Source organism: Drosophila guanche, unplaced genomic scaffold (assembly GCF_900245975.1).
Source record: "Drosophila guanche unplaced genomic scaffold, DGUA_6, whole genome shotgun sequence".
NCBI classification, from domain to species: Eukaryota; Metazoa; Arthropoda; class Insecta; order Diptera; family Drosophilidae; genus Drosophila; species Drosophila guanche.
The window spans coordinates 4,924,984-4,949,567 of NW_022995749.1; the positions used below are offsets into that span (position 1 = coordinate 4,924,984).

General features: G+C 44.8%; 8 protein-coding genes across 9 annotated transcripts; 5 read left to right on the plus strand and 3 right to left on the minus strand.

Annotated features, from left to right (window-relative positions):
• Window positions 1–1,207: 1,207 nt before the first annotated feature.
• LOC117585695 (acetylcholine receptor subunit beta-like 2) lies at window positions 1,208–7,527 on the minus strand. 2 transcript variants are annotated; one of them, XM_034275311.1, is made up of 11 exons: window positions 7,283–7,516; window positions 6,839–7,032; window positions 6,657–6,785; window positions 6,411–6,596; window positions 6,217–6,349; window positions 6,038–6,165; window positions 3,590–3,765; window positions 3,381–3,533; window positions 3,233–3,312; window positions 1,964–2,070; window positions 1,210–1,578 (listed from the first exon to the last, which is right to left on the minus strand). In XM_034275311.1, the coding sequence occupies exons 1-11, from the start codon at window positions 7,338–7,340 to the stop codon at window positions 1,363–1,365; spliced, it is 1,560 nt and encodes a 519-aa protein (XP_034131202.1). In that variant the 5' UTR covers window positions 7,341–7,516; the 3' UTR covers window positions 1,210–1,362. The 2 variants fall into 2 exon arrangements, with proteins under 2 accessions (XP_034131200.1, XP_034131202.1); XM_034275309.1 differs by having other exon boundaries at window positions 1,208–1,578; window positions 6,038–6,349; window positions 7,283–7,527.
• Window positions 7,528–8,046: 519 nt separating this feature from the next.
• LOC117585691 (zinc finger protein DZIP1L) lies at window positions 8,047–10,844 on the plus strand. The gene is made up of 5 exons (XM_034275306.1): window positions 8,047–8,518; window positions 8,574–9,343; window positions 9,401–10,122; window positions 10,184–10,340; window positions 10,395–10,844. Exons 1-5 carry the CDS (start codon window positions 8,425–8,427, stop codon window positions 10,812–10,814), a joined length of 2,163 nt encoding a protein of 720 aa, XP_034131197.1. The 5' UTR covers window positions 8,047–8,424; the 3' UTR covers window positions 10,815–10,844.
• A 533-nt stretch (window positions 10,845–11,377) lies between these two features.
• LOC117585696 (serine/threonine-protein phosphatase alpha-1 isoform) lies at window positions 11,378–13,745 on the plus strand. Its single transcript, XM_034275312.1, has 5 exons — window positions 11,378–11,842; window positions 11,915–12,263; window positions 12,320–12,605; window positions 12,672–12,819; window positions 13,049–13,745. Exons 1-5 carry the CDS (start codon window positions 11,794–11,796, stop codon window positions 13,198–13,200), a joined length of 984 nt encoding a protein of 327 aa, XP_034131203.1. The 5' UTR covers window positions 11,378–11,793; the 3' UTR covers window positions 13,201–13,745.
• A 1,457-nt stretch (window positions 13,746–15,202) lies between these two features.
• LOC117585697 lies at window positions 15,203–16,384 on the minus strand. Its single transcript, XM_034275313.1, has one exon. It carries the CDS (start codon window positions 16,276–16,278, stop codon window positions 15,388–15,390), a length of 891 nt encoding a protein of 296 aa, XP_034131204.1. The 5' UTR covers window positions 16,279–16,384; the 3' UTR covers window positions 15,203–15,387.
• A 1,631-nt stretch (window positions 16,385–18,015) lies between these two features.
• LOC117585778 (protein takeout) lies at window positions 18,016–20,203 on the plus strand. The gene is made up of 4 exons (XM_034275464.1): window positions 18,016–18,336; window positions 19,310–19,399; window positions 19,470–19,620; window positions 19,718–20,203. Exons 1-4 carry the CDS (start codon window positions 18,246–18,248, stop codon window positions 20,148–20,150), a joined length of 765 nt encoding a protein of 254 aa, XP_034131355.1. The 5' UTR covers window positions 18,016–18,245; the 3' UTR covers window positions 20,151–20,203.
• Window positions 20,204–20,333: 130 nt separating this feature from the next.
• On the plus strand, window positions 20,334–22,159 carry LOC117585777 (protein phosphatase 1 regulatory subunit 21). The gene is made up of 5 exons (XM_034275463.1): window positions 20,334–20,511; window positions 20,618–20,989; window positions 21,056–21,235; window positions 21,298–21,810; window positions 21,870–22,159. Exons 1-5 carry the CDS (start codon window positions 20,431–20,433, stop codon window positions 21,957–21,959), a joined length of 1,236 nt encoding a protein of 411 aa, XP_034131354.1. The 5' UTR covers window positions 20,334–20,430; the 3' UTR covers window positions 21,960–22,159.
• Window positions 22,102–22,744, minus strand: LOC117585779 (iron-sulfur cluster assembly 2 homolog, mitochondrial). Its single transcript, XM_034275465.1, has 2 exons — window positions 22,601–22,744; window positions 22,102–22,544 (listed from the first exon to the last, which is right to left on the minus strand). Exons 1-2 carry the CDS (start codon window positions 22,642–22,644, stop codon window positions 22,154–22,156), a joined length of 435 nt encoding a protein of 144 aa, XP_034131356.1. The 5' UTR covers window positions 22,645–22,744; the 3' UTR covers window positions 22,102–22,153.
• On the plus strand, window positions 22,736–24,537 carry LOC117585421 (protein MLP1 homolog; the record flags this gene model as incomplete). Its single annotated transcript, XM_034274894.1, has 2 exons — window positions 22,736–23,077; window positions 23,143–24,537. Coding segments are annotated over exons 1-2 (1,524 nt in total), but the record flags the coding sequence as incomplete, so codon positions are not given.
• Between the last annotated feature and the right edge of the window lie 47 nt (window positions 24,538–24,584).

A 24,584-nucleotide genomic window follows, 5' to 3' on the forward strand; every position in this document is an offset into this window, starting at 1 on the left:
GGAGACCTCCACACGTTGATGAATGCGAGAGGCCGGAGGCAGAGCGACAAAGATTTCAACTTTCTAATTTAATGTCAGACAAGTGAAGCGACAGAGACAAAGGCGCTGGCGAAGGCTGTTCTGGTAGTCACATAAATGATACTGCAAATTATTTAGGCAGCCAACGTGGCGTATGCACAATGTCTGTTTGACACAGCAAATGCGAGCGAGCATATGCCCCGCACCAAAAAACGCTTTATTCTGCCCAAGAACTTTTGTTCAAAAGTCATTTCTTAATTGAAAATGAACAGCAGACAATCGGCAAGCAGCCCGAACAGATGTCATTTGTGGTTGCCTCCCGATAGCAGCTGCAAAATAATATATATTTATGTTTATTTATTACATAAAATGCACAAAAGTTGAGCGGCTCAGGCGAGAGACTTTGGGGCAAGCTCTTTGTACATTTTAGTGTACGACTTGGCATTCCTTTGCGCAAAGTTTTGAGCACATCAAAAAGTGTTTTGGAAATATTTTAAATAGTTTTAGGATACACGTTTGAATGTACTTTGCAAGACTTACCCAGGGGATGTAATTTGTGTGTTGGACATTTCCTCAGTTTAAGGCAAAAGCTCGCAAAAAACTGCCTCACAAAAGTCATTATTTTTTCATTTGGAAGCTTAATATTTGCCAGGCGCTAAGCCAAAACCACAAATAATTTGGTATCGTTTTTCAGCTGCATGAATTAGCTTTTGAAAATGCCAAAGTCCCTTCCAGCCAGATGAAGGATGTTTAATTTAAGGCAAAAAGCGAGCCTCTACCTCTAAAACCTCTAAAGAACAACAACTTGGGTACTGTTTGCACCTGTAGAAGGTTTACTCGGCATTTGCAGCGCGCACATCCACGAATAATAGTTTCTTTGCAAGAAATTTGTCACAATTTTGACAGGATTTTTAATTCTTGGTTATAGAATGGGTATACCTGAAAATATGTCTACTCAAAGTTGAAATATTTTACAAATTCGAATGTTTCTCCCACTATATTAAAATATTTTTGTATATGGCATAATTCAAAATAGTTCAAAAAATGCCAAAGGTACAAAATATTTATTCAATTGAATTGTGCACTTACGAATTGCTCACCCACCAAAGCCAATAAATGAACTAGTCCTTAAATTATAATTATCATAGAATCAGTTTTATTTTTACTGTATTTTTCTTGATTAGTTTATTCATATTGCTGATTGTTAAACATAAACAACAAAAGAATCACTGCAATGAATTGGAAAACTTGACTTGATTGCACAATTGTCCATTCAAGAATTGTTAACTTTAGCTGTATTTTCCTTGCCAAAGAGGCGTGATCTTGTGGACACCCCATCCACAATTAGGTGAGAACCTGCCGCACAATGTCCGGCGGCAACATGAAATTATTTTTGCGCAAAGGAATCTCGCTGAGCTGTCGGTCGATGGGCGCACGGGTGTCGTACAGCGACGGCGACTGGCAGATGATGGCAAAAGTGCCAAACACACAGGACAGCGTAAAGAGCCACAGGAAGAAGCGATCCAGCACCATCGAGACGAATTTCCAGTCCTCCACAATCTGGGGGGAAAGCAGGGGGGTGAGGGAGGGCGTGAAATAATAAAAAGTAGATTTTTAATATCAGGCTGGGAGGCTGAATGAAATTGGTTTTATATATTTTTGGAGGATAATAAAATATTGTTTTGCGGTCTACCAATAAACTTGAGGCCGCAATAAAAATATAAAGTTATGATTTAATATTTTACAATTGTTTGCTGCACATTTGGGACTCCCCGTCCAATGCATTCGAGTCGAAGTTAAGGGTAATAAACAATACAAAATGGGAGGAGGACGCTCAAGAGTCGTGGGGCAACAACAAAAAACAAGCATGAGGCTGAGGCAGTGCCTGGAATATGAGGAATATGAGGACATTCGAGCAGCGAGGAGTGCTGTATTGTGTACCCACCTCGTTATCCTTGTCGGCATCCTTGATATGCTGCGCAATAAATCTGACCGCACGCAATGCCTGCAGCACTTCGGGTGTTAAGTTCCTCGGTATCACATTGTCAGAATCTGTCAGAGTGCGCCGCCAATGAAATTGCGCAAAAATTGAAATAAAATATTTGGCATAATAAATAAATGTGTGGCAGTAAGTGGAGAAGCGAACCCCCCAGGGGGGGTATACATTTATGCCCTGTGTTTGTGTGTTTGAGTAAAGAAAAATATGTTGAGCTCAAGGCAATGCGTCTTCGAATGTAGCAAAACCCACGAGAAAAACTTCATTATTGCCCTGGAAATGTTTCATCTATGAGTCGGGGCATCAGTTATTTGGGTTGGGGTGTCTTGAGTTCTTTTCAATGTCCTTTAACATCGAACTGGTTCAAATCAGAGAGCTTTAATAATAATTCATCTTTTTTTATTTTTGATTTAAAATCTTAAAAATTACCCACTTAAAATAGAAATGGGAAAACCCGTCAAACGCGGACACATTATTAATTTTTGTTTTGTTTTATTATTTTTAACAAAAGTTTTTAACAAAAGTTGTGCAAGTCCTGAGAGAAATTTCCAAAGCGACTTTTATTATTTGTTATTTTGTTGCATATTTACAAAGAAACTCGCTACATATTTCGCATCGATCCCTGGATCAACAAATATAATTTGTATCTAGACAACACATCAAAATTCATTGACCATATTCTGTCATTTCTTTACTCTTTAATCTATTTGTCAGCCGCTGCTCGTCATTTTGCTGACATTTTATGCACTATATATCCAGTGGAAGGTTCATAAAAAATACCACCCCAGGCATGTCGATTGCAGCATCGTTTTTTGTTTTCGCTTGGCTTGTTTTATGATCCTTGTACGCAGACGGACAGACAGACGGACAGACAGACGGACAGACACTTTTGCGCCATAAACAACAAACATGGCAACACTGACAGCGGCGTAGTAGCCCTAGCCAAAAGGGGTATAATCTGACATGAATGTGATTGGCAAAACCATAAATCAGTTGAAGTGTGTGTGTGTGTATGTGTGTGTGTGTTTGTGTGTTTGTGTGTGTACACTCCCCACAGACACACTGTCCGTGTTCGCTGTTTGCCTGTGGACCACGTAAGCGTTATTTGTCATCAAAGCACATCACATTTCTCTCATGGGATTATGGTTTATTTTATTGCATTATTTGCTTTGAACAAAATATTTTTGTGTATAGAATTTGATGGCTATCCAGACTCACCCACAGAATTCTGCATGCCATTATCGTAAGCGCCATCCTGGCTGTCCTTAAACTCGCTGGGAAAGTCGCTGATGCTGTCGCTGCATAATAGAGACGAAAGCCAAGTGTTTACTTTCAATTTGTAGACGGTAAAAAACTGCCAACTTACCGCACATCGATCTCGTTGGTGTAGCCATTGCTGGGCGTGGAGTCATCGTAGTCGGGCAGCGTGTATTGGGTCCGCCGCATCATCATCAGCTTGGGCATAAAGTGCAGAAAGAGCTTACGCACCATGGGCGACATGTTGTGCGTTGAGGGAGATCTGTATGCCGTTGGGCAATTAGCTGGCACGAACCTGGCACAGTGGTTGAGACTCACCTGAAGTGTATATTCAGCACACAGACCGTTGTCCACACGGACAGCGAGACGAGTATCATGGTAAAGAGCAGATACTTGCCCAGCAGGGGCACAGCCAACGATGTTGGCGGTATAATTTCGGCCAACAACAAGAAGAACACGGTCAACGACACAAGTATTGAAATACATAACGTAACCTGTCAACGAAATTTGTTGTACCCATACACAATGTCTTTCCTGTTCGATAGCGATCCAACGAACAAACAAAACCAACAACAAAGAGCACGGCAAAAGAGCAACAAAAATTATAAACTTCACAAAATACCACAAAATAATTTACTTTCAATTAACTAAGGCCATTACTAAGGGAACTTAAATGAGGATAAAATGATAGATAAAACAAAATATGCTTAAGGCCTGACACGCCGCTCAACTATGACCCTTAGCCACACACACGAACCTACAATTACAATCATCAATCATTTCAAGTTTACACGTAAACAATCAACACCAACAAAACAAAAAAAGAACACAACAAAACAATAAACAAAGCGCATTTCACTACGTTTTACACGTGAACTTTTCTGGGTATACAGTTATGGGTATGGTTGGGTGTGTGTGTGTGGTGTGTGTATAGGTCCTAGTTCAAGCTAAAGGCACGCTTAGCATTAGTCTCTGACTAGCTGAAGTTTTCTTGTATGTACTTCAAGCTCATGGTAGATATCTGACCTATGAAAAGTTCTGCCATCAATCACAATACAATTTCAGCTTAAGCTACAATTTGTAACAATCTTTCTATAAGGAAATAAATAAGCTTTAAATTGTTGTTCATTGCATTGCTGGTCGGGATTTTTTTATGGATTGCTGTTACAATTTTTTAAGAGTTTTTTTCAATGCATTGAAGGAATAATTATGATGCTGTTCAAAGCAACCAAATCCTAATTTAATTTCTTGCTATTTATGGCAAGTCTGGCAGTCTCCATGGAGGTGAACAGCTTCAAGTTTGGGTTCGAGAAGTGCATATTTTAGTTTGCCCAAACAAATATTAAATGCCGTATTATCTTTTTATATTTTGGTAGCAATTTGACAGAGCTTTTCTCTGAGTTTTCTGAATTAACTGAGAATCTTTTTCCTGCTGCGGAAATACCTCAGAATGGCTGCAGATTTGCACAGCTTTGACTGGGATATTTTTACATTTTTGTTCCTTTTCTTATTCCTGTTTATCACGAGTGACGCGTTTGATGGACTTTGGTTTCAGCTTAGCCCTATGGCAATGGGCTGCTACGAGTATTGAACAAGCAAACACTAAAGCAACGACAACAAGAATACGAAGAATAACAACCAAGAAAACTGCACGAGTCCTTTACGTGTTTTTTGCGGGGTTTTACGTGAGTTTTAAGTGAGTGAGTATACTGTGAGTAAATGTGTGACTTTAAGTGTGAGTAAGTGTTTGACTTCGTGTCCTCTATGTGTGTGAGTGTGCGCTGCTTTCTACCAGTTACGCGAGTTATGAGTACAAATTTGAATTGTGGCTTTTTGACCTACTAAATCCGATTAGATTCGTTTTTGTTTCGTTTCATTGGAGTAGGCATTGGTATCAAATCGATGAAAATTTACGTTATGAGATTTCACTACTCAGGAGACAGCACAAATGAATATTCAACGCTAAGAATTTTGATGTAGCGTCAATTATATGTGTGCTGCTTGGGGATGCTGCTGCTGCTGCTTTAGAGTTTTAATAAGTTAAGTGGGGATAGCATTAAGGAGTATCTAATACGATAGAAGGAACAACTAATAGTTAAGAGTTGGAGTTAAGATTTGAAGTAGAAGAGGAGAAATAGTCATAGTATTTGGAAGAAGGAGCAGGAAGTGCAAGTTGAGCTCTACTCGGAAAAGGTTTTGGGCTTTTTTTATGGGTTCTTTTTAGAGTTTATGGGAAAGCCAATTGACAGCTAGTTTACAGATTTCTTTGACAGCTATTTTGACAGCCAATTGACAGTTTTCTTTGACGTTCTTTGACAGGCAATTAGTAAAGTTTCTTTGTGAGTGCAAGAGCTCAGCTTTAAGGACATAGCAGACTTTTAGAATTTATAGACAAGTGAGAGGTAAAGCTATTGAAAGAAGTGCATATGAGTTTAGATAGTTGGAGCTTAGCTAAGGTATGGTTTGTGGTTGAGTTTTTCGTTTCTCACAGTGTAGCAGAAAAATTAGTTTCTGTTTTGCTGATTGGAAATAAATGTATGATAGACTTAGGTGCTTTAAAATCAGTGTAAAATAGTGGATTTGTTTCAACAAAATGTAGTTACAAGAAACACAAAAATTACTAAGAACAAATCTACCAAAAGTGCACAAATTTCTAATCAACATTTGTACATTAATTAAATACTTTAAGGTCATGCTGCATGCTGAGATATATAGAGACAAAATTAGACGCAGTTAAGTCCACTTTGTTATGTCCTTCTGCTTTACCTTCTCGCCGGAATCGCTGGGCAAATAAAACACCAACACCGTGAGAAATGTCAGAGCAACGCAGGGCACAATCAGATTGACAGTATAGAACAAAGTCTTGCGGCGCATAGTCAGCTTAAAGGTGATATCTAGAACAGAAAAGACAACAGAATTATGGCACCAACTAAAGAAAAACTCACCTGAAAAGGGCTCCAGTGTGTCTGGATAATATTCCTCATTTTTGGTCGCTGGCACCTCGAGTATATCCCACTCCACGGATAGATAAAACTCGGTTAGATCGATGCCCACTTGCACTAGATTGCTGCCAGGTATCTAATGCACAAAATGAATAAATAATTTTAGATTTTCTGCACGTAGAGAGAGTAATGCTCACCTGATCTAAATGCTTCAAATCCACTTGTGCACCATTGTAGGTCCATGAGCCAAATTTCATGAAGCAAATTTGCTCATCATAGGGAAAATATTCGACGTTCATTTCGCAGGAGGACTTGTAAATGGCAGGCGGCTCCCAAAATACTTCCCCAGTGTACTTGAGCGTGGCTTTGGTCATCAAAGTGACCTGAAAGTGAGTGAAAATTGCGATAATTAATGGGTTTTTTATCGCTTTTCATGCACCCACCTCATAATTGCCATCCCAGTTATTGTAGAGCACAATATCGGGCACCCAAATGTGCTCCGATGGCACATAGAGCTGCTCCACGCCACCATACTCCTCAGGGTCCCAACGTAACTTGTAGTCGAACCAGCGCTGGCAGAAAATATAAATTAAAACCTCATCTTTAACTCCATTTAAATACGCACCTGTTTAACCCACAGATTGGTGGTCATCACCTGATTCTTGAGATTCACCTCAATCAGCTGGGACAACTTTAGACCCAGCCAAACTGTCAGCGTTTCCGTGTTGTTCACCACGGGACGTATCAAACGATTGTAGTTGCTAAGCAAGTCATCGTAGAGTCGCTTGGTGTCCGGATTGGCCTCAAAACTTACAGGAGCTGTGAACCGCAGAGAGGTGAAGGTTAACGGCATTAATTTCCCAAAACAAAGTCACAAAATATTTCCCAAACTTTCTTAGAATTTCCCAAAACAAACTTGTGCGCAGACGCGGCTCTCCCGCTCTTTGGTCGCTCTCAGTGGGCGCAGCCTTTTGACAGCTGTCTCTGTGAGACACTCCGGATACAGCATCAACGTATCGGAATTTTCACAGATTTTTCCTAGACTGGTGGACAATTTTTCATGGCTTACCCGTTGAGCTGGCCAATGGCACCAATAAGCAAATGCACAGCACACGCCAGTGCCACATTTTGCGCTGTGTTTTTATCCACTTGAGTGTCGAATATTTGCTATAAATTGATTTTTAATCTATTTAATGTAGTGACATCTTGTTAGCTCTTTGAAGGATCCAGCACAACCTCACGCTCTGAGTGTTAATACGCAACTGAGGAACTGGATGCTGAGAGTTGCGCTCGGCTGGAGGATGCTTGACAGCTGTCAAAATTGGCGCAGGCGATTGCTGTTCCCATTCTAGTCATCAATCTTGGCGCCGATTTATGCAACAGATAATCGATTTAAGTATCTATTTTAAATACAAAACGAATTATAATTATTGTTATTAAAATAGATTATAATCTAACTCGCAGTAGGACGAATTTCCGAGCCCATATATTGTGTACTTAGAATTGAGAAATACGTCAATAAATACGTACATTAAAGTACATTAAACACGAGTTCTTCATGTTTTCTAAATATATATTGAAATATACTGAGACGATTAAAGTGTCGCTTGAGGTAGGATTGAATAGCCTGAAGCTTGATTGATGACAAGCCAAGACTTTATTTGATGTATCAAAAACCTCTTCATGGCAGAAATAATTAAAAATCGAAGTAAATTAGCTTTAAATAAATCTAAATTGAATGCTAATCATTGCCCAGACTGCACATAGCGGCAGATAATTATATCAACAAGGTCGAGTTAGGCTTGTAACGTGTTCAAAACTCACCTTTTACATCCCTCGTAAATATCTTTAGCAGCCCAGCCAAGTTCGCAACCTGAGCGAGCAGCCTAGCCAAGTTCGCAACCGGAGCGAGCGGCCATAGCCAGGTTCGCAACCACAAGACAGACCACACCCGGACCCAACCCTAGCCTGTCACTGTCAACGGGTCGTCAGGGCAACGGGCATTACTTTGACAACGAGACCCTGTAACGAAAATAAGGGAAGAAGTCATTAAAGCTTGGAATTGGAATAAACAATACGTTTTGGGTGCAGTAAGAGAGGAACTCTGACAACGAAAGTGAACCAAAAACTCTGCGGAAAACGAAGGTGAACCAAAAACTCTGCGGAAAACGAAAGTCAACCCAAGTTCGAAAGTTTCTATGCGTCATAGCAATGGACTACAAGAGCAACTATCCGCAGATGGTGAGGGAAGCGGGCTTCAAGCTGCGACAGTACCGCGATGGGCCCCTGGACTGGCGTTTAATGGGTAAATTATAAAACAAGTTCAAACAGAAGGGCATAACAAATGTTTTCTCCCAAAGGTTCCTATGAGACAGAACGCATATTGCGGGAACAAAACTTTGAGCTTGTGGACAAGGCGCTGCAGCACCTGTCGGAGGCACCGCTGGGCACTGTGCTGGAGACGCACATTCTGGACAGCGGCATAGCCAAGTACTTTGTGATGTCCCAGTATGCCATCCAATATCTCATCTGTTGTCGCACCTACCTGGATGAGTGTGTGACGGATTTGCGCGAGGCGCATGAGATCTCACAGCAGGAGATTGCCAAGCTGCGCAAGTCCCTCGTGGAGTCCAGCAATGAGGTGGTGCAGCTGCACAAGCGAATCACCGAGATCGAAGCCATACGCGAGGTCGTCTATCCCTGTCATTTGTGCACCAAAAACTTCATCAGCAACGAGGCGCTCAACGTGCACATTGGGCGCAAGCATCGCGTGGGCACGCCGCCCAGTGTGGGTGCCAATGCCAAGGACAAGGACAATGACATGAATCTCATAAACACCATCAAAATGGAGCTGGAGATTAAGCAGCTGAAGGAGCGCCTCAATGCCGCCGAGCGTAACATCAAGGAGCGCAGCAGTGGCTCCAAGCGTCCGAGTCCGCGCCAGGATCAACGCAATGTGGGCATACAAAGCAATCTGAGCGAGGCCAAGGAGAAGGACGAGCTGCACAGCGAGGTGCTGGAGAGTGAGGCGAGCGAGCGCAAGGAGCAGATGCACGGCCTGGCGGAGCGTTTGAGCAACTTTGAGGTGTGGCAAACGGAGCAAAAGCAAAGCAACGAGCAGTTCATACAGGTGGGGTCTAAAATTGAAGCAATTCCAATTAAAAATCTCTCTGAATGTTACCTTTAGGACATCAATCAGAAGCTGGAAGGCCTCAGCCATGCCCTCGAGCAGTCAAAGAAGGTCAGCAGCAACAGCCACACAGAGGCCCCGCCCACACCTCGCCTGGAGGATCTGGAGCGCATACTCACCGAAAAGGTCACAGAGATTGGCCAGATCAGTGCCAACAAGCTGGAGGAAGTCGTAACGCAACTAGAGACCGGCTACAATGATAAGCTGCAGGCGCTGGAACGTGAACTCAAGCAGCTGCGAATGCGCAAGGAGACACAGCAGTTGCCCAAACCACAGCCGGTTGCGAGTGTCCACAGTGCAGGCACCTCCAAGATACCCAAACCTGTGAGCCGCAGGGAAGAAACAACTGCGGAGCGCATACGCAAGCAAGTGGAGAGTGAATTCCTGAAGAACAAAGCAGACGATGAGACTTACCCGATTGAAGAGGCGCCGCCTCCTGCTCCAGTGGAGGTGCAAGTGGAAATCAATGAGCAGCCAAGTGCCGGCAGCTCCAGCAGTCATCCAACGTACACGAAGCCTGACGTGGAGGCAGCTGCCAGCAAGCCAGAGGCACGGGAGACCACAGACATCGATGAGAGCCTCAGTCAGGAGGATGCGCAAGCGGTGGAGGTGGATTCAGAGCACACGCTCTCGGATGAGGGCAGTGAAACGTCCAGCTTCGAGGCGGAGACACAGCCAGTACACAAGGCAGCCAGCAGCAGGCCGCCAGCGAGAGTCAAGTGAGTTTTGCTTCGTTTTTCTGCCCATTTTTCATGCTAAATGTTGCTTTTCCTGCTTCAGTATTCCACAAAGACCGCTAACCCGCAAGGATGCACGCAAGCTGCTCGTTCGTAAGATGAGTTCCCATGGCTTTGACCTGAAATCCAAGACCATATCCCACACGACGATGAAGCGCATCAATGGGGAGCTGACGGAGCAGCGCAACAAACTGAAATTGGTAGGCTGGATTAAATCAATCAAAAAACTGGCAGTAAAGATCAATCCGTTCCAGAAATATCCACATTTCTATGCCACACGCAATCGCATACGCAAGTTCGTGGAGAAACTGTGCTCCGCGAAGATGCCGCCACGGGCAAAAGAGCTGCTGAAACACACGACGCCGCTGCAGCCAATGGAAGCGCCACAACGTGGAACCAACCGATCGACCCACAGCTCCCACGACGAGGAAGACGCCTCGGACACCAGCGAGCACTCCGAATCGCGTAGTTCCAGTCCACAGCGGCCGGTCGATGATGATTTTAAGGCCCGCTTGGAGCAAATTCTTGTGAAGCCCGTGGCCATTGCAGCGCCACGTACAGCTGTCAAGTCTTCTTTGAGTGCCAGGCCAGTGCCGCTGCCGCGAAAACGAGTCATGTTCAATACTATGGGTGCGGGCAAAGGCTTTAACGACAGCGAAGATGATTTAAAATAAAGCTAAAATAAATTCTACCAGAAAACGAGCGCCAAGCATTGCACCTTTTATGAGCGATCTGGCAACTTGGCTTAGAGATGACAAATGCAATTGTGAGAGCTCGTGCGAATAGCTGTTCATATAATCTAATTTATATAAACTAAAAATATATTTATGTATATAATTTGTTTGTATTTTAAAAAGTTGAATCATATTTTGTAGAAAATAAAAGAATTTACAACCTAAATTTAAGAGTACCCTCAACCAGCCGATGGTTATAGTTTCATCACTATTAACAACCAGGGTGACCGTTGATCGTTTTATGCTCTTTTTAGTATTCCACATAATTTAGAAACAATGCAACAAAAGGAACTCATGAAAACCAGCCAACCTTTGGTAGAATTGGTTGATAAATCCGAAGAAATTGTAGTTTTAGCGCTGAGACTCCTAACTAGCGATATCAAATGGAACATCAAAGTCGAGGAAAATAATTTAAGATTTAGGGCATATTTACAGTATATTTTGAATATGCAAGGGTATATTTCCGAGGGTCTGTCGGTATATTTGATCGATAACTCCGCGGTCACACTGGCGACCATCCAATTCGCTGAAAAAAAAAGTATTAACCTGCATTAATGGGCATTGAAAAGGCTGCGGAGCAGTAGGAAATCCAGTGAATAGGGTATAAACGTACATGGGCTCAACACCAGAGGCAGAGACATTGCTGAAAATTACCCTAAACCCACTGCGAATCAATCCAATCAACACACACGCGCACACCCACCCATACACAGGCACACACGCACCTTCGTACGTCGTTTCGTCCACCCCCCCATCAGCTCGACGCCCCCCATTTGCCACCGTCCGTGCCAGCAGCCATCGATGAAATAACATACATAACGTATACCGAAAATACATAAGGCAAAACGGGGCATATCGGGCAACGGAGTGAGAGTGATAGACAGGCGAGTGACAGCAGGAGACAAAACGCAGCCGAATCATGTCCGATATTATGAATATCGACAGCATTATCTCCCGTTTGCTGGAGGGTAAGTGGGAGCTAGCTCCTTCCTTTATGCTCTGTTGATATAACCATTATTATTTTTGTCCCTTCATGGCAGTGCGCGGCGCACGTCCGGGTAAAAATGTGCAACTGTCGGAGAGCGAGATACGCAGCTTGTGCCTGAAGTCACGGGAGATATTTCTGTCACAGCCCATACTGCTGGAGCTGGAGGCACCGCTGAAGATCTGTGGCGACATACACGGCCAGTACTACGATCTGTTGCGTCTGTTCGAGTACGGTGGCTTTCCGCCCGAGTCCAACTATCTGTTTCTGGGCGATTATGTGGATCGTGGCAAGCAGTCACTGGAGACGATATGCCTCCTCTTGGCATATAAGATAAAATATTCGGAGAACTTTTTCTTGTTGCGCGGCAATCACGAGTGCGCCAGCATCAACCGCATCTACGGGTGAGCCCCGGCATTATCGCTGTCTCATAAACACATCTAATTGATTTGATCGACAGGTTTTACGACGAATGCAAGCGCCGTTACACCATCAAGCTGTGGAAAACTTTCACAGATTGCTTCAACTGCTTGCCCGTGGCGGCCATTGTCGATGAGAAGATCTTCTGCTGTCATGGCGGCCTCAGTCCGGACCTGTCCTCGATGGAGCAAATTCGTCGTATTATGCGTCCCACAGATGTGCCCGATCAGGGTTTATTGTGCGATCTGTTATGGTCCGACCCGGACAAGGATACCATGGGCTGGGGTGAGAATGATCGCGGTGTGAGCTTCACATTTGGCGCGGAGGTGAGTTCGGAGTGCACTGGGAGGTTGCTTCAGGTGCTAACGTGTGTCTTTCTTTCGTTCCCCTAGGTTGTGGGTAAATTTCTACAGAAGCATGAGTTCGACCTCATCTGTCGTGCCCATCAGGTGGTGGAGGATGGCTACGAGTTCTTTGCCAAGCGACAGCTGGTCACGCTCTTCTCGGCGCCCAACTATTGCGGGGAATTCGACAATGCGGGTGAGTTGTTGTTGCCGGACTTCAATCTGTGTTAATCTTATCGGTATTATGGGCTTGCTTGGAAAGAGTAAACATGTGCAGGTTATCGCCTGATCCCCGAGATAAACACAGACTGCCAGCAAGTGAAAGCTGCAAGCTGAAATCTGAGCACAACTGCGCATTTTATTGCATGCATTTGCTGTGGTTTGATTGATCATATTTCTGTCTGTGTTTTCGTTTTGTTTTACAGGTGCCATGATGTCCGTTGATGATACGCTGATGTGCTCCTTTCAGATATTGAAACCCGCCGATAAGCGACGCTTTGTTTATCCAAACTTTGGCAGCTCCGGTCGTCCGCTGACACCGCCTCGTGGCGCCAACAATAAAAACAAGAAAAAATAAGGAGCCAAGCCACAGCAAGAACACACACACACACACATGAGCACACACAACTGCACAACACGCAAAGGCAAAGGCAAAGGCAGAACGAGTCCAGAACTGGAAGCGCGCAAAGAGTTTGTTTTTATCGAATATATATATATATACATATATATAGATGTGTAATCGAATCGAATCGTGAGCAACGTTATATGGGGTATATGAGAATCTATATATACAAATTAGCCTATTTTTCATTTGAAAAAAACAAAACAAAACATAAAAATCGAAACTAAAATTACAAACAAAAACAAAACACAAATCGAGAGACACTTTAGTTCAAAGTAATTGTAGTGTAAGACACTGCATAAGGCAAAAGGAGTAACGCATGAATATTTGTATCTCCTTTAATGTATTAATTGTTTTTTCCCCCCACACACACACACACACACACACACAAACACACCATGCATAGCACAGGTACACCATGGAGCGTACAGTGGGTACAAAAAGCGTGCACGCACCGCACCAAGTTGTATTTTATTTCGCATTTTATTTTTTGATAACTCGCAAAGAATTTTTGTAACTATTTTTCAGCTTTATATGTTTCCGTTTTTTATTACTTTTCTAAACAAAACAAAATGTTAACTCTGTACGGGGAATATGCTTTTAAATATTTGTGTGTGCGAGCGAGCTATTAACTACATACATATTACATATGTATGTATGTACACTCGAAGGCACGAATCTATAATCTATCTATATATTTTTGTAATATTGAAATAGAAAAAAAACTACATGTTTACTTAGTTTTAAAAGAACAGAAAAAATCGAAAGAAAGTGAGATGGCAATTTTTTTTTAGTTGCAATCTACATAAGTTTCAATTGTTTACACCAAAAATATTCAAATAAACAAACATTGTGTATATTTTTTTTAATCCATTTTGCGTTAACCACAACACACACACATGCAGAAAACATTAACAAAAAGAATTTTAATTGTTTTCCCACATCAAAAATTACAACAAAAAAAAGCAAAGAAAATTTCGAAAAAAAAATATCAAAAAAAGCTTCATTGAAGCACTGTTAGTTAAGGCGCATACTTTTGAGCGGCACTGTGTGCCCTCTGCTGTTGTCAGCGACGCGGCAGATAATGTTACTCAACCCCTACACCCCTGTAACCCCGAATCTATCAACAGCGCTGGGGAAAACAAACAATTTAAATGCATGGAAAATTCTAAAAAATAAATTTGCAAAAAATAATACAAATAATTGTAAGCCGCAGAGCAGCAGCCACACACACACACACACAAACACTGACACTCTGTCACTCTGTATAACGATTACAGTCCGAAACAAAAACATTCTATGGCACATCCACACAGACATTCCAAGTATTACGCGCAGGCGATGCAAAAGCGACGCGAGCCTGACGTAGATTACCTACTCCCCCGCCCCGACCCAAAATGGTTTCGTTTGTATAATCCCCCCCGCCCGATAAGCAATCCAATCAAGCAACAATCGAAACGCAAATGCATTCGAATCCTCTTCGAAAAATTACACCTCTAGGAGTACTTTGTTCAATGTTGTAACGAATTCCACAAGTACACATATTTACAATGTCTCGATGTATGTATGTTTGTGCTCGTAATATCAAGTTCAAGTATTTGACATCCAGCGGCTGTTTTCAACACACAAGAAAAGACATAAGAAATCTGTAACGTAAATATCGCACATTTATTTCGAAAATTGGGTAAAATGGCAAAGGAAAATTGGAAGCATGAGAAAAAAAAACACACATAAAAAGCATTACAAAAAAATTACAAGAAAAAAAAAGAACTCAATGACGAAGCACTTGTAACAAAATAGCACTGTTTTATTAAAAAGAAAAATGAAATACATACTAGCAATAAAAAAACGAATAAAAATAACAAAAAAACTTGCGGTTTTATTTTATTTTTTTGTTTAGTATTGAAAGCTGAGTGAGGAAAATTAGCAGAACGTAAACTTAAGAAATCCCTTTCCACAGAAATTTCTATGTCCAATTTTAAAGTAAATTAATTGAAGTCCATGGTGAACATTTAAAAGATTCTTTTTATTTTCACATTTCTTGGCAGCTCCCGCAAATATTAAAAATGTTTATTTTGCACCTCAATCTTGTGGAATAGCTCTAAATAATTCTTAAATTGATGAAATTGATTGAACCCCAAATCAATTATATCTTAGGGCGCAGCTCCGGCCCATTGGTGCACACGTGCCACCCGATCCCCTGCCCTGCTCTTCGTCCGCCTGCAGGCGCAACTGCAGCATCTTCTGGCGCAGCGCATAGGGTGTTGTTCCAGTGTTCAATTGCTGCTGCTGCTGCTGCCTATTGTCTCGGTTCTTGTGCCACTTGTCCGTGTCCACTTGGGTGTTGCCACGCTGCAGCTTGTCGTAGGCCTGCTGCAGTCTCAGCTCGTCCTGTCGCACATCGCTGAAGCATTCACTGGCGTTCATCAGTCGAAACTTTTGGAGTGCCTGCAGCTGCTGTAGCTCGTCGTTGTGGCTGGCGTACATTGATGGGGACTGCGGAGAAGGCGATGACGATGCCGCTGCCGCTGCCGAGTTGCCACTTTGAACCTGACCCTGACCTTGGCTTGGCTGGCGACTGGCAACGCATGCGCTCTGCTCATAGAAACGTCGATTGTCCGTGTACTGAGGGGAGCTGCTGCTCATCGCTATAGTGTTGCTGTTGCTGCTGCTGCTGCTGCTGACACCTCCTGTTCGCTCCCAGCCCCAGCGCAGAACCTTGGCCCGACTCTGCTGTCGTTGCTGTGCTGCAGCGCTGCAGCTGCAGCTGGAGCAATGACTCACCGAGGTGGCTGTGGAGTTGCGGCGACTAAAATCGTTGCTCAGGCGAGTGTTGGAGTGTCCCAAGCCTAAGCTCAATCCAGGCACAGTGGACTTGAGGCTCGGTCTGCGCACAAACTGCGTGGGTCGTGTACTCTGTCTGGATGAAGACGTCACCGACATGAGATCGCCACGTGGACGCTGCGGCTGCACCAACGCTGATCTCATCGAACTGCCAGCTCCAAAGCTCCCTCCGCAATAGCAACGTTGCATTTGGGTGTTTCGGTTGAGTCTTTGTAATAGAAAGAGACGTCTCTGCTCTCTGATCTCTGCTCCACTCGGGTAGCGTGCGCATAGAATGTTAAGAGACGACTGCCGCCAACCGGTTTCCACACAAGTGTCTGCTGTGGTGCCCAAAAAAAAACAAAAAAAAAACTCGGCACTTTGTTAACATCCACTCGCACTTACCGTTAGCCGGCTCACACGCATTATTTGTTTATATTTGAACAACAATTGCAACAGAACAGTTTCCATAGACACACGCGCCTGGGGCGGGAGATCCTTGGGCCGTTTGGGACCCACCACCAAAGAATTCGGCGGTCCGAACGAATGACTTAAGCAACAAACTTGATTTTTCTAGGAGTGTAAAACTAATTAGTTTTTGCGATCTTTTGACCCTTGTGAGTAGAACTTTTAAAACCTTCAATGTCATAATTATATATGGGAAATACAAAAAGGTTTAAGTACTTCATTACGTAAAACCTTCTACACAGAAAATATCGTTATTCATTGGTCATTAATCCACTCATTATTCTGTTTTGTCGTTTGTCGCAAACCAACCAAATTTTCCTATGATTTTGAGAGATTAAAAATGGACTTGGCTTGGAAAAGCAAACTTAAAGGTGGATTAAAGTCAAGCGATTAATCGGATCAACCAGTGCGCGGCACTAAAATAATATTTAAATTTAATTGAAAAATAATTTCCAAGCGTTTTTGTAGCAATACAAATTCGTAGTTGCAAAGTGGAAATTGGGATATGAAAACCCTTATTTAGATTTCCTCAATTTGCATCATTTCGGTTGTCCGTGGTTATGGTTAGGGTTTGTCTTTAAAAAATATTTTTAATATATATTTGAGTTTTAATTTTTTAATTTTAAATTTTTAAATATTATTTGTCATTATTCCAACACCTATTTAATTTCTTTATCTCATTTTTCATGTCCAATTTTCATTTCCAAATTCCCGCAATGCAATCAACATTTCTGCCAGTGCCAGTGATTTATGCACTTAAATGTTGCACCAATAAACACTCGTACAAGTAGCTGCGAACGTGTGGTAGAACCTGCACTAAAACCAATCAGGTGACTGAATTAAGGCAACCTTTTCCATTTCCTGCCACTGCCCCACATATTGAATAAGACAACAAGCGGCGAGTCACAGGTACAGTCATGGGTAACCGCTGCCCGAGCGCATCCTCGGACATGACTTACACAAACCCTCAATTAGGGTTTACAACTGTTGGCCATTAAACATACATGTGTAAAGTTCAATGAACCAAAACGAATAATGAACATGAAAGGGCAATAACAGGGTTATGGACTGGGAGTGCAACTGGAACGGGGACTGGGCAGTGGAACGGTCTGGGACTGAGACTGAAACTGGGTCTGCTGCCAGCAGCTGTGGAGATGGTTACATTGCCAAATGCAACAAAGCGGAAAGCAAAAGTGGTCCGCATGCGCTTTTGGGGTGGTCCCTCTCTCACACACTTTTTGGGCCAAAGCTCGCACGCGCGTCAAAGAGAAGTAGAAGCTCGCTCGCTCGCTCGCTCGCTCGTTTGCTGAAGAGGAAGCTTCATCGATTGCTGGCTGCAAGCTTTTTTAATACGGCGTGGGGGGAGCGGTGCGGCTCGCTCTGCTCGTTGCGTCTGCGCTGCTGTTGTCGCAGCTGAGACTGTCTCAAGCTTGGTATAAAAACTCGAGCGCTCGACGCATCCCGTGCACACACCAGTGATAAGTCGCGGCGAGAATCATCAGCTGCCGGAGAAACGTAGAGGACAGAGGACTTGATATCGAAGAACAGTCGGCGGGGGTAGTGCGTGTGCGCGAGAGTGTGCTTGTGCTTGTGTTTGTTTGTGTGTGAATGATTGTGAATCAAAAAGTTACACTTAGGAAACAGATCTCACTCTCTCTCTCTCTCTCTCGACTGGACGCTACATCCGATTTCCCACAGACCAAAAAAACATGTTCCGTGTGTCGGCAACAGCTTCATTACTGCTGCTAATCGTTGCGATTGCGCAGGAATTAAATGTAACGGCGGCAGAGCAAGATTTGCGTAAGTATCAGAGTGTGCAGTGTCGCAGCAGCCAGTCTTTTGTCAGCACCATCTCCCTACGCAGTGATCCATTTCCAGTGATTCCAAGTACCCTGCCCATTCCCATTAATTCATTTTGACCATTTCCCCCCGCCAGTCAGCAGTACCTTTGAGTTGTGGAATTTGCTTTGTTTATTTGTTTTTTTTTTGTCAGTTTGTTTTAGTGTTTTTTACTGTTTAGTTATTTGCGCACTTTGTGCGGCCACCTAGGGGGCACATGGTTATGGCTAAAACGTGATAGATATTGTTTATTTGCTAGTTAAATTCGTTTTAGGCGCTTGGCCCCACACTTGTGGAGGTCAGAGCTAGCCGCAATATTCTCTAAATGATAGGGCGGAGGGAGGGGAGGGCAGGTATGGTGCGTCTGCAGCTTATGCAACTGACAGGCAAACAGGTTGACACTCGATGACGATGGACGGCTGGACGACGGGTTTTTGGGCAGACAGTCCAGTGATCCACTGAGCCACAGCCACAGCCACAGCCAGACAGTCCAGATCCAGTTCACTTCCGCCTGAATGCGTCAAGAGGCAACAGAGAAGGACACACCACACACAGATGTAATCCAATTCAATTCGATCTCCATTATGGCTGTAGATTCATTTCAGCATTCCATTGAGTGTCCGCTTGATTAATGGCAACTGTTGCCATAGGTCAGCACACACAAGTTCCAACGAAAATTTATTCATCACAAATGAGCCGCTTCAACTTGACATTGAGCCACTAAAATATGCTGTGTGCTCGCTCAGCTTCTTTCGAGATATTTCTTTTTGTTTGGGCTTACAAACGAGTTTCGCTTGCTGTGGTGGCCAACGAACTCTGGCCAACAGACAGCTGGCCCAATTGCAGGGTGGAACTTCCGCAAAAGCCACCAAAGATTCCGAAACAATTTCAATGTCAATGTTTTGTTTTGTTTTTTTTTGTTGTGTTTCCACAGCCGAAGGCTTCCCCAAATGTAAGCGAGATGCAAACTTCGACAAGTGTCTGGTGGATGCCGTCAATGTGGCCATACAGCTGCTCAAAAATGGTTCGTATCGATAAGGCCAAGACAATGGGGGGAATGACGTGCTAAGAGCTATTTTGTTATCATTGGACAGGCAATAAAGAATTCGGCATTCCGCCGCTGGAGCCGCTTGCCGTGAAGAAACTTGTCATAGATGCCGGCAATGCGCCAATCAATCTACGTCAGGCCTTGAAGAACATTAAGGTGCACGATTTGATATCCACCAGCAAGATCCTGCGGTACAGGTGAGTAGCAGGACATTCACAACCAGCCGTAGAGCACTCCTTATNCACGCGGCTGAGACCCCCCCTTTTTTTTTTTCCCCCCCCCCCCCCCCCACAGAACCGACTTGGACAAACATTTGATAATCTGTGAGAGTCGCACGGATCGCATTGAGATGATTGGCGATTACGAGATGTCCGGCAGGATTCTCCTGCTACCCATCACTGGCCATGGCAAGTCCAATGTGACGTTGTTGAACACCAAAATCGAGCATCGTCTGATTGGAGAGCCCTTCGAGAAGGATGGCGTGAAGTACATGCGCCTCAAGGAGTATCGCGTTAATTTCGAACCCAAGCGTGTGTACCTCAACTTTGAGAATCTCTTCAACGACAAGACCCTGTCCGATGGCATGAATCGCTTTCTGAATGAGAACTGGGAGACGGTTTTCAATGAGCTGAAAGTGGGCTATGCCAAGAGCTTTGGCCTCATATTCCGCGAGCTGTCCAACAAGCTGTTTGAGAAGGTGCCCTTCGATACTATTTTCCAGAGTTAATGGTGGTTAATTTATGTTTATATTTAGTAAATAAAGGATTTAATAACATTTAATATGCGGCTATGTTTGAATTCAAATCTAACGATAAGTAATCGAAATGTACTGCATGTTGTTTTCCAACACCGCATCTATTGCCAGGGCACCAAAAGTGTAATATATCGATACTGCACTATCGTTGGTTTTGCAGCTCTACTTTTATTTGTTTTTATTGGTGTCTTTTTGTTTAAAACAATTTTGCATTTGCACTAACGCCTACGAACGACTCTCACCGGCTGCCTGCATGGCGGAAAAAGCGGTGACCATGGACGGGCCGACAGTGTCTGAAGCCAAGTACCAGAAATTAGCCAGCGAATACTCAAAGGTAAGATGCGATTCGGAACGATTTCTCCGGCCATCCGCAGCAACAGTTTACGCCCATTAACGGCGCTGGCGCTAATCTAATTTAATCCGCATCCGCATCCGCACAGCTGCGTGCCCAAGCGACGGTGCTGAAAAAGGCCGTGCTGGAGGAGCAGGCGAAGGAGGGTGGCCTCAGGGAGCAGCTGCAGCAGTATGCCACATGCCTGCGCCGCACCGAACAGGAGGTGGACTCGCTGGGCTTTCGCAACAAGCAGCTGGAGTCGCGCGTCTCGCAACTACAACAAGAAATCTCAGCGCACGAGCAGCAGCAGCGCAAGAAAAAGGACAAAGATGCAGCGCCCCGTCGTGGTCTGCTGGGTGGCCACAAAGTGGATGTGGGCGATGCCGAGGCAACCCACGAAGCGAATGCCGCACAAGAGGCGCTCATATTCGAGGAGTTGCAAAAGAAAATCATGGAAAATGCACAGCTGACGTCATTGGTAAGCCATCAGCGGGGGAGAAGAAAACTCGACTCACGAAATCACCCAAAACCCGCCCACCCACAGATTGATGACAAGCAGCGTGACTTGTTGCTGCACACGGAGCGCATAGCATCGCTCGAACAGAAGCTGGAGAAGCGCATTGGGGACCAGAACGAGCTGGAGAAACGTTTGCGCAAAGAAGTGGAAACATTGCAGCACAGAAACAGCGAACTGGAGACCAAATTGGTGGATGCTGCCAGCATGGTGGGTGCCAACAGACATTCCTCGAGTTTTCAACTAATTTCTCACTTTATTGTGTTGTGCAGCTTGGCAGCGAGGATGCCTTGAGTGCCACTGGCAGTGACAACACGCCGCTGCACAATCTGCAGCAGAACAACTCGAATCATGTCACAGCAGAGGATCGCATTGCCATGCTGGAAAAGGAAGCGGCACACTGGCGCGCCCAGTATGAGGTGGTGAAGCTGCATCAGAACTTTAACCCCAGCAAGGATCTCAGCATAAGCAGCTGCAGCACAGCCGCGGCGGGCATAACCGTCAAGCCAAGCGAACTGGAAGCCAGAGGGAGTCAACGGGCGCGGGACTCGTTGCAGGAGCCAGCCGAGCCGCCCACCAAGGAGCAGCTCATTTACAGCGTTTTCAGCAAAAAGTTTGAGGAGCTGCTGCGACTGAAGGTGCACGCTGAGTCGCGGCTGCGTTCGTTCGAGCTGGAGGTGCAGCATTTACAAAACTGCCTGGAGAATGCCACGCACGAGCTGAGCGCCAAGGATGAGCAGCTGGCCAGCCTGGGTGGTGCGCTGCAAATGATGGAAGAGGAATTGGTATGACACTTTGGCGCCGAAACTAAACTGTTTGGAACTAATCTCAGCTCTCTCCGTAGACCACGACGCGTATTAATTATGAGGAACAGATCAGCGTGCTCACCGAGCAAGTGATTAGCTTGAGCGATCAGCTGGCTGCCTGCAAATGAATGGAGGAGAAGGAGGCTCCTCGCGTACCGCTTTCATGTATATTATTGTAAAAACTAACCCAGGCTCAGCCTGTGTCTGCGTTATAATGGAATATGCCTGCAGCACCCCGACTCCCTGTTTGTTGTCCAGCATCGACGTGTATATAACTGAACATATATCTATGTATTAAATTCACTAAAGTTTAACATTTTAACTACAATTTAACGGAGAACGAGCTGCCGCAGGAGCAGCCTTGCTCGGCCAATGGGTTGGCCATCATGCGAAAGCCTGCGCGTATCAGCTCGCTGTGATAGTCAACGGTGGAGCCGGTGCAGTACTCCAGCGACACGGTGTCTATGACCACCTTGGCCTTGTCCTCGCCAAACTGCAGATCGTCCTCGTTCATTTTGTTGTCCAAATCGAATTTGTATTGGAAACCCGAGCAGCCACCGCCCTCTACGGTGATGCGCAGGAATGAGCCATCGATGCAGATCTCACGCAAACGTTTCAGGCAGCTCTCACTCACTTGTATCTGCGGTTTGGCATCTGCATTGGCATTGGCCGTGGCGGCATGCCGCAGTGCAGACGCTGAATTGATGAAATTTCTGCAAAAACAACAACATTAGGCTACACTATTATACAAATTGTGCTGTTTAATTACCTCTGCAGCGCCGGTTTGATCAACTGTCTCAGCAGATACGCCATTTCGGTGCCGTAAATGTAATTTCCAAATTTGTATTTGTTATCTCGTAATCCAAAACAAAGTCACACAGCTGTTTGTTGCGATGAATTGTATCGCAGTAGTTGATATATTTGACGTCAGCCGATACATCGATAGCATGTCGCATCGATACGCGCTGTGAACATTCCCTGCACTTGCGCTTCAATTGGCCTTTGTGGAATTTTGAATTTGATTTTGTTTTTACGCGTTTTGTTTGTTATATTTGTGTTGCTGTTTTTCGTTTTGTACGTTTTGTTTGTTTTTAGTGTTAGGCAAAAGCAACAGCTGATGGCTCTGCATATATCGGTGAAAGGACACTTTGGCAGCAGCGACAGGCGTCCCGTCAGCGTACTCGACGATCCAGTTCGTGTCCGAAAAGATCTTGAAAACGAGCGTCGCATAACTCGTTTAAAGCAGGTAAGACGCAGCTACGCAGTAGCAAAACTCTCTCTTGTAAACATTTACAACGCACATTTGTTTAGGTGCGTGAAAAGTCCAGCGACTTGGCACGAAAAATACGCCAGGATGTTGCAGCAGAAAAGAAGCGCGAAATCGAACGTTTGCAGCGAACCAAGCAGGACGAGCTGAATGTATGGCGTGAGCATGTTTTGGCCAAAAAAAACCAAGACTACCGTACGGCCGTATTTGAAGTGGGCACCGCCCATCGTGCGGCCAAAGCGGAAACGGAACGCAACGCAAAGCGGCAGCAGGAGAAAAATGATAAAATAAATAAATGCAGACAGCGCGCAATGAAAAGAAACGCAGGCAGAACACAAGTGAAGCTGAAGACAACTGCTGGTGTGAAATTCAATGCAGAAGGACGCGCCACAACGGGCACACAGACTCCAATGCCAGAGGCCAAGGCACAGCCCACGCCCGAGGAGAAGGCCAGAGACAAGGACAAAGACAAGGAGAATCGTGAAACTGGCGGGGGTACGAACCATCATCAAAGCATTCCAAAACGCAGCTGCTGCCATGAGCATCCAGATTGCTACTGCCTGAGCTCGGACGATGACGAGGATTGTGTGGATTTTGTGTGCGAGAGCAGCGACTCCTCCATTCTGCACTTGGAGGATGTTGCGCCCTCTTCCGAGGAGCCAAACAAACTGAAAAAGAATCCCACAGTCATACTAGATGTGAACATTGACGACGTGGACTGCCGTGTGATCAACACTAGCACGGGACTGGACATCAACGACAGACACATTCAAACCAATCGCAACTTCAGCCATGTGGTGCATCCCACGAGTGCGTCCAGCATGAGTCCACGGCGGCCACGCTTTACACAAATCACGGACTTGGTGAAGCGCACGGAGATAATTGTGCGGCCCGTGGAGGCTCCTGCACCAGCGCCAGTGCCTGAGGAGCCAACTCCAGTGCCAGCACCGCCAAGCCCCACAAAGTCACTGCCCAGATCGCCCAAGAAAACAGCAAAGCCGCCTGCTGTGGCTGCTGCACCCAAGCGCACACAGCTAGCGAAGAAAGGCGCAAAGCCGAGCAGCCAACAGCAGGCGACAAGAAGAACAACTGGACTGAAGACAGATCCACCGCCGGCCAAGGTGATTGATGCGGGACTAAAGCGCAAAACGTTGCCAAAAACGATAGCCAAGCGAACGGCAAGTGCACAAGCGACACAGCAGGCTGCTGCTCAGGGAGGAGCTCCACCTTTAATGGAACAAAATGCACAAATGCAGCAGCCAGCTATGGTGCAGCCACAGATGCAACAGCAGCCACAAATGCAGCCACAGAATCCGCAGCAGCTAGCTCAATACCCTCCTCCACAGCAGCAGCAGCCACAGGCATATCCTCCACCTTTACAGCAGCAGCATGCAGCCTATCGTCCACCCATGCAACAGCAGCAGCAAGCGGCATATCCACCTCCATTACAGCAGCAACAGCAGCAATATCCTTCTCCTTCTCTGCA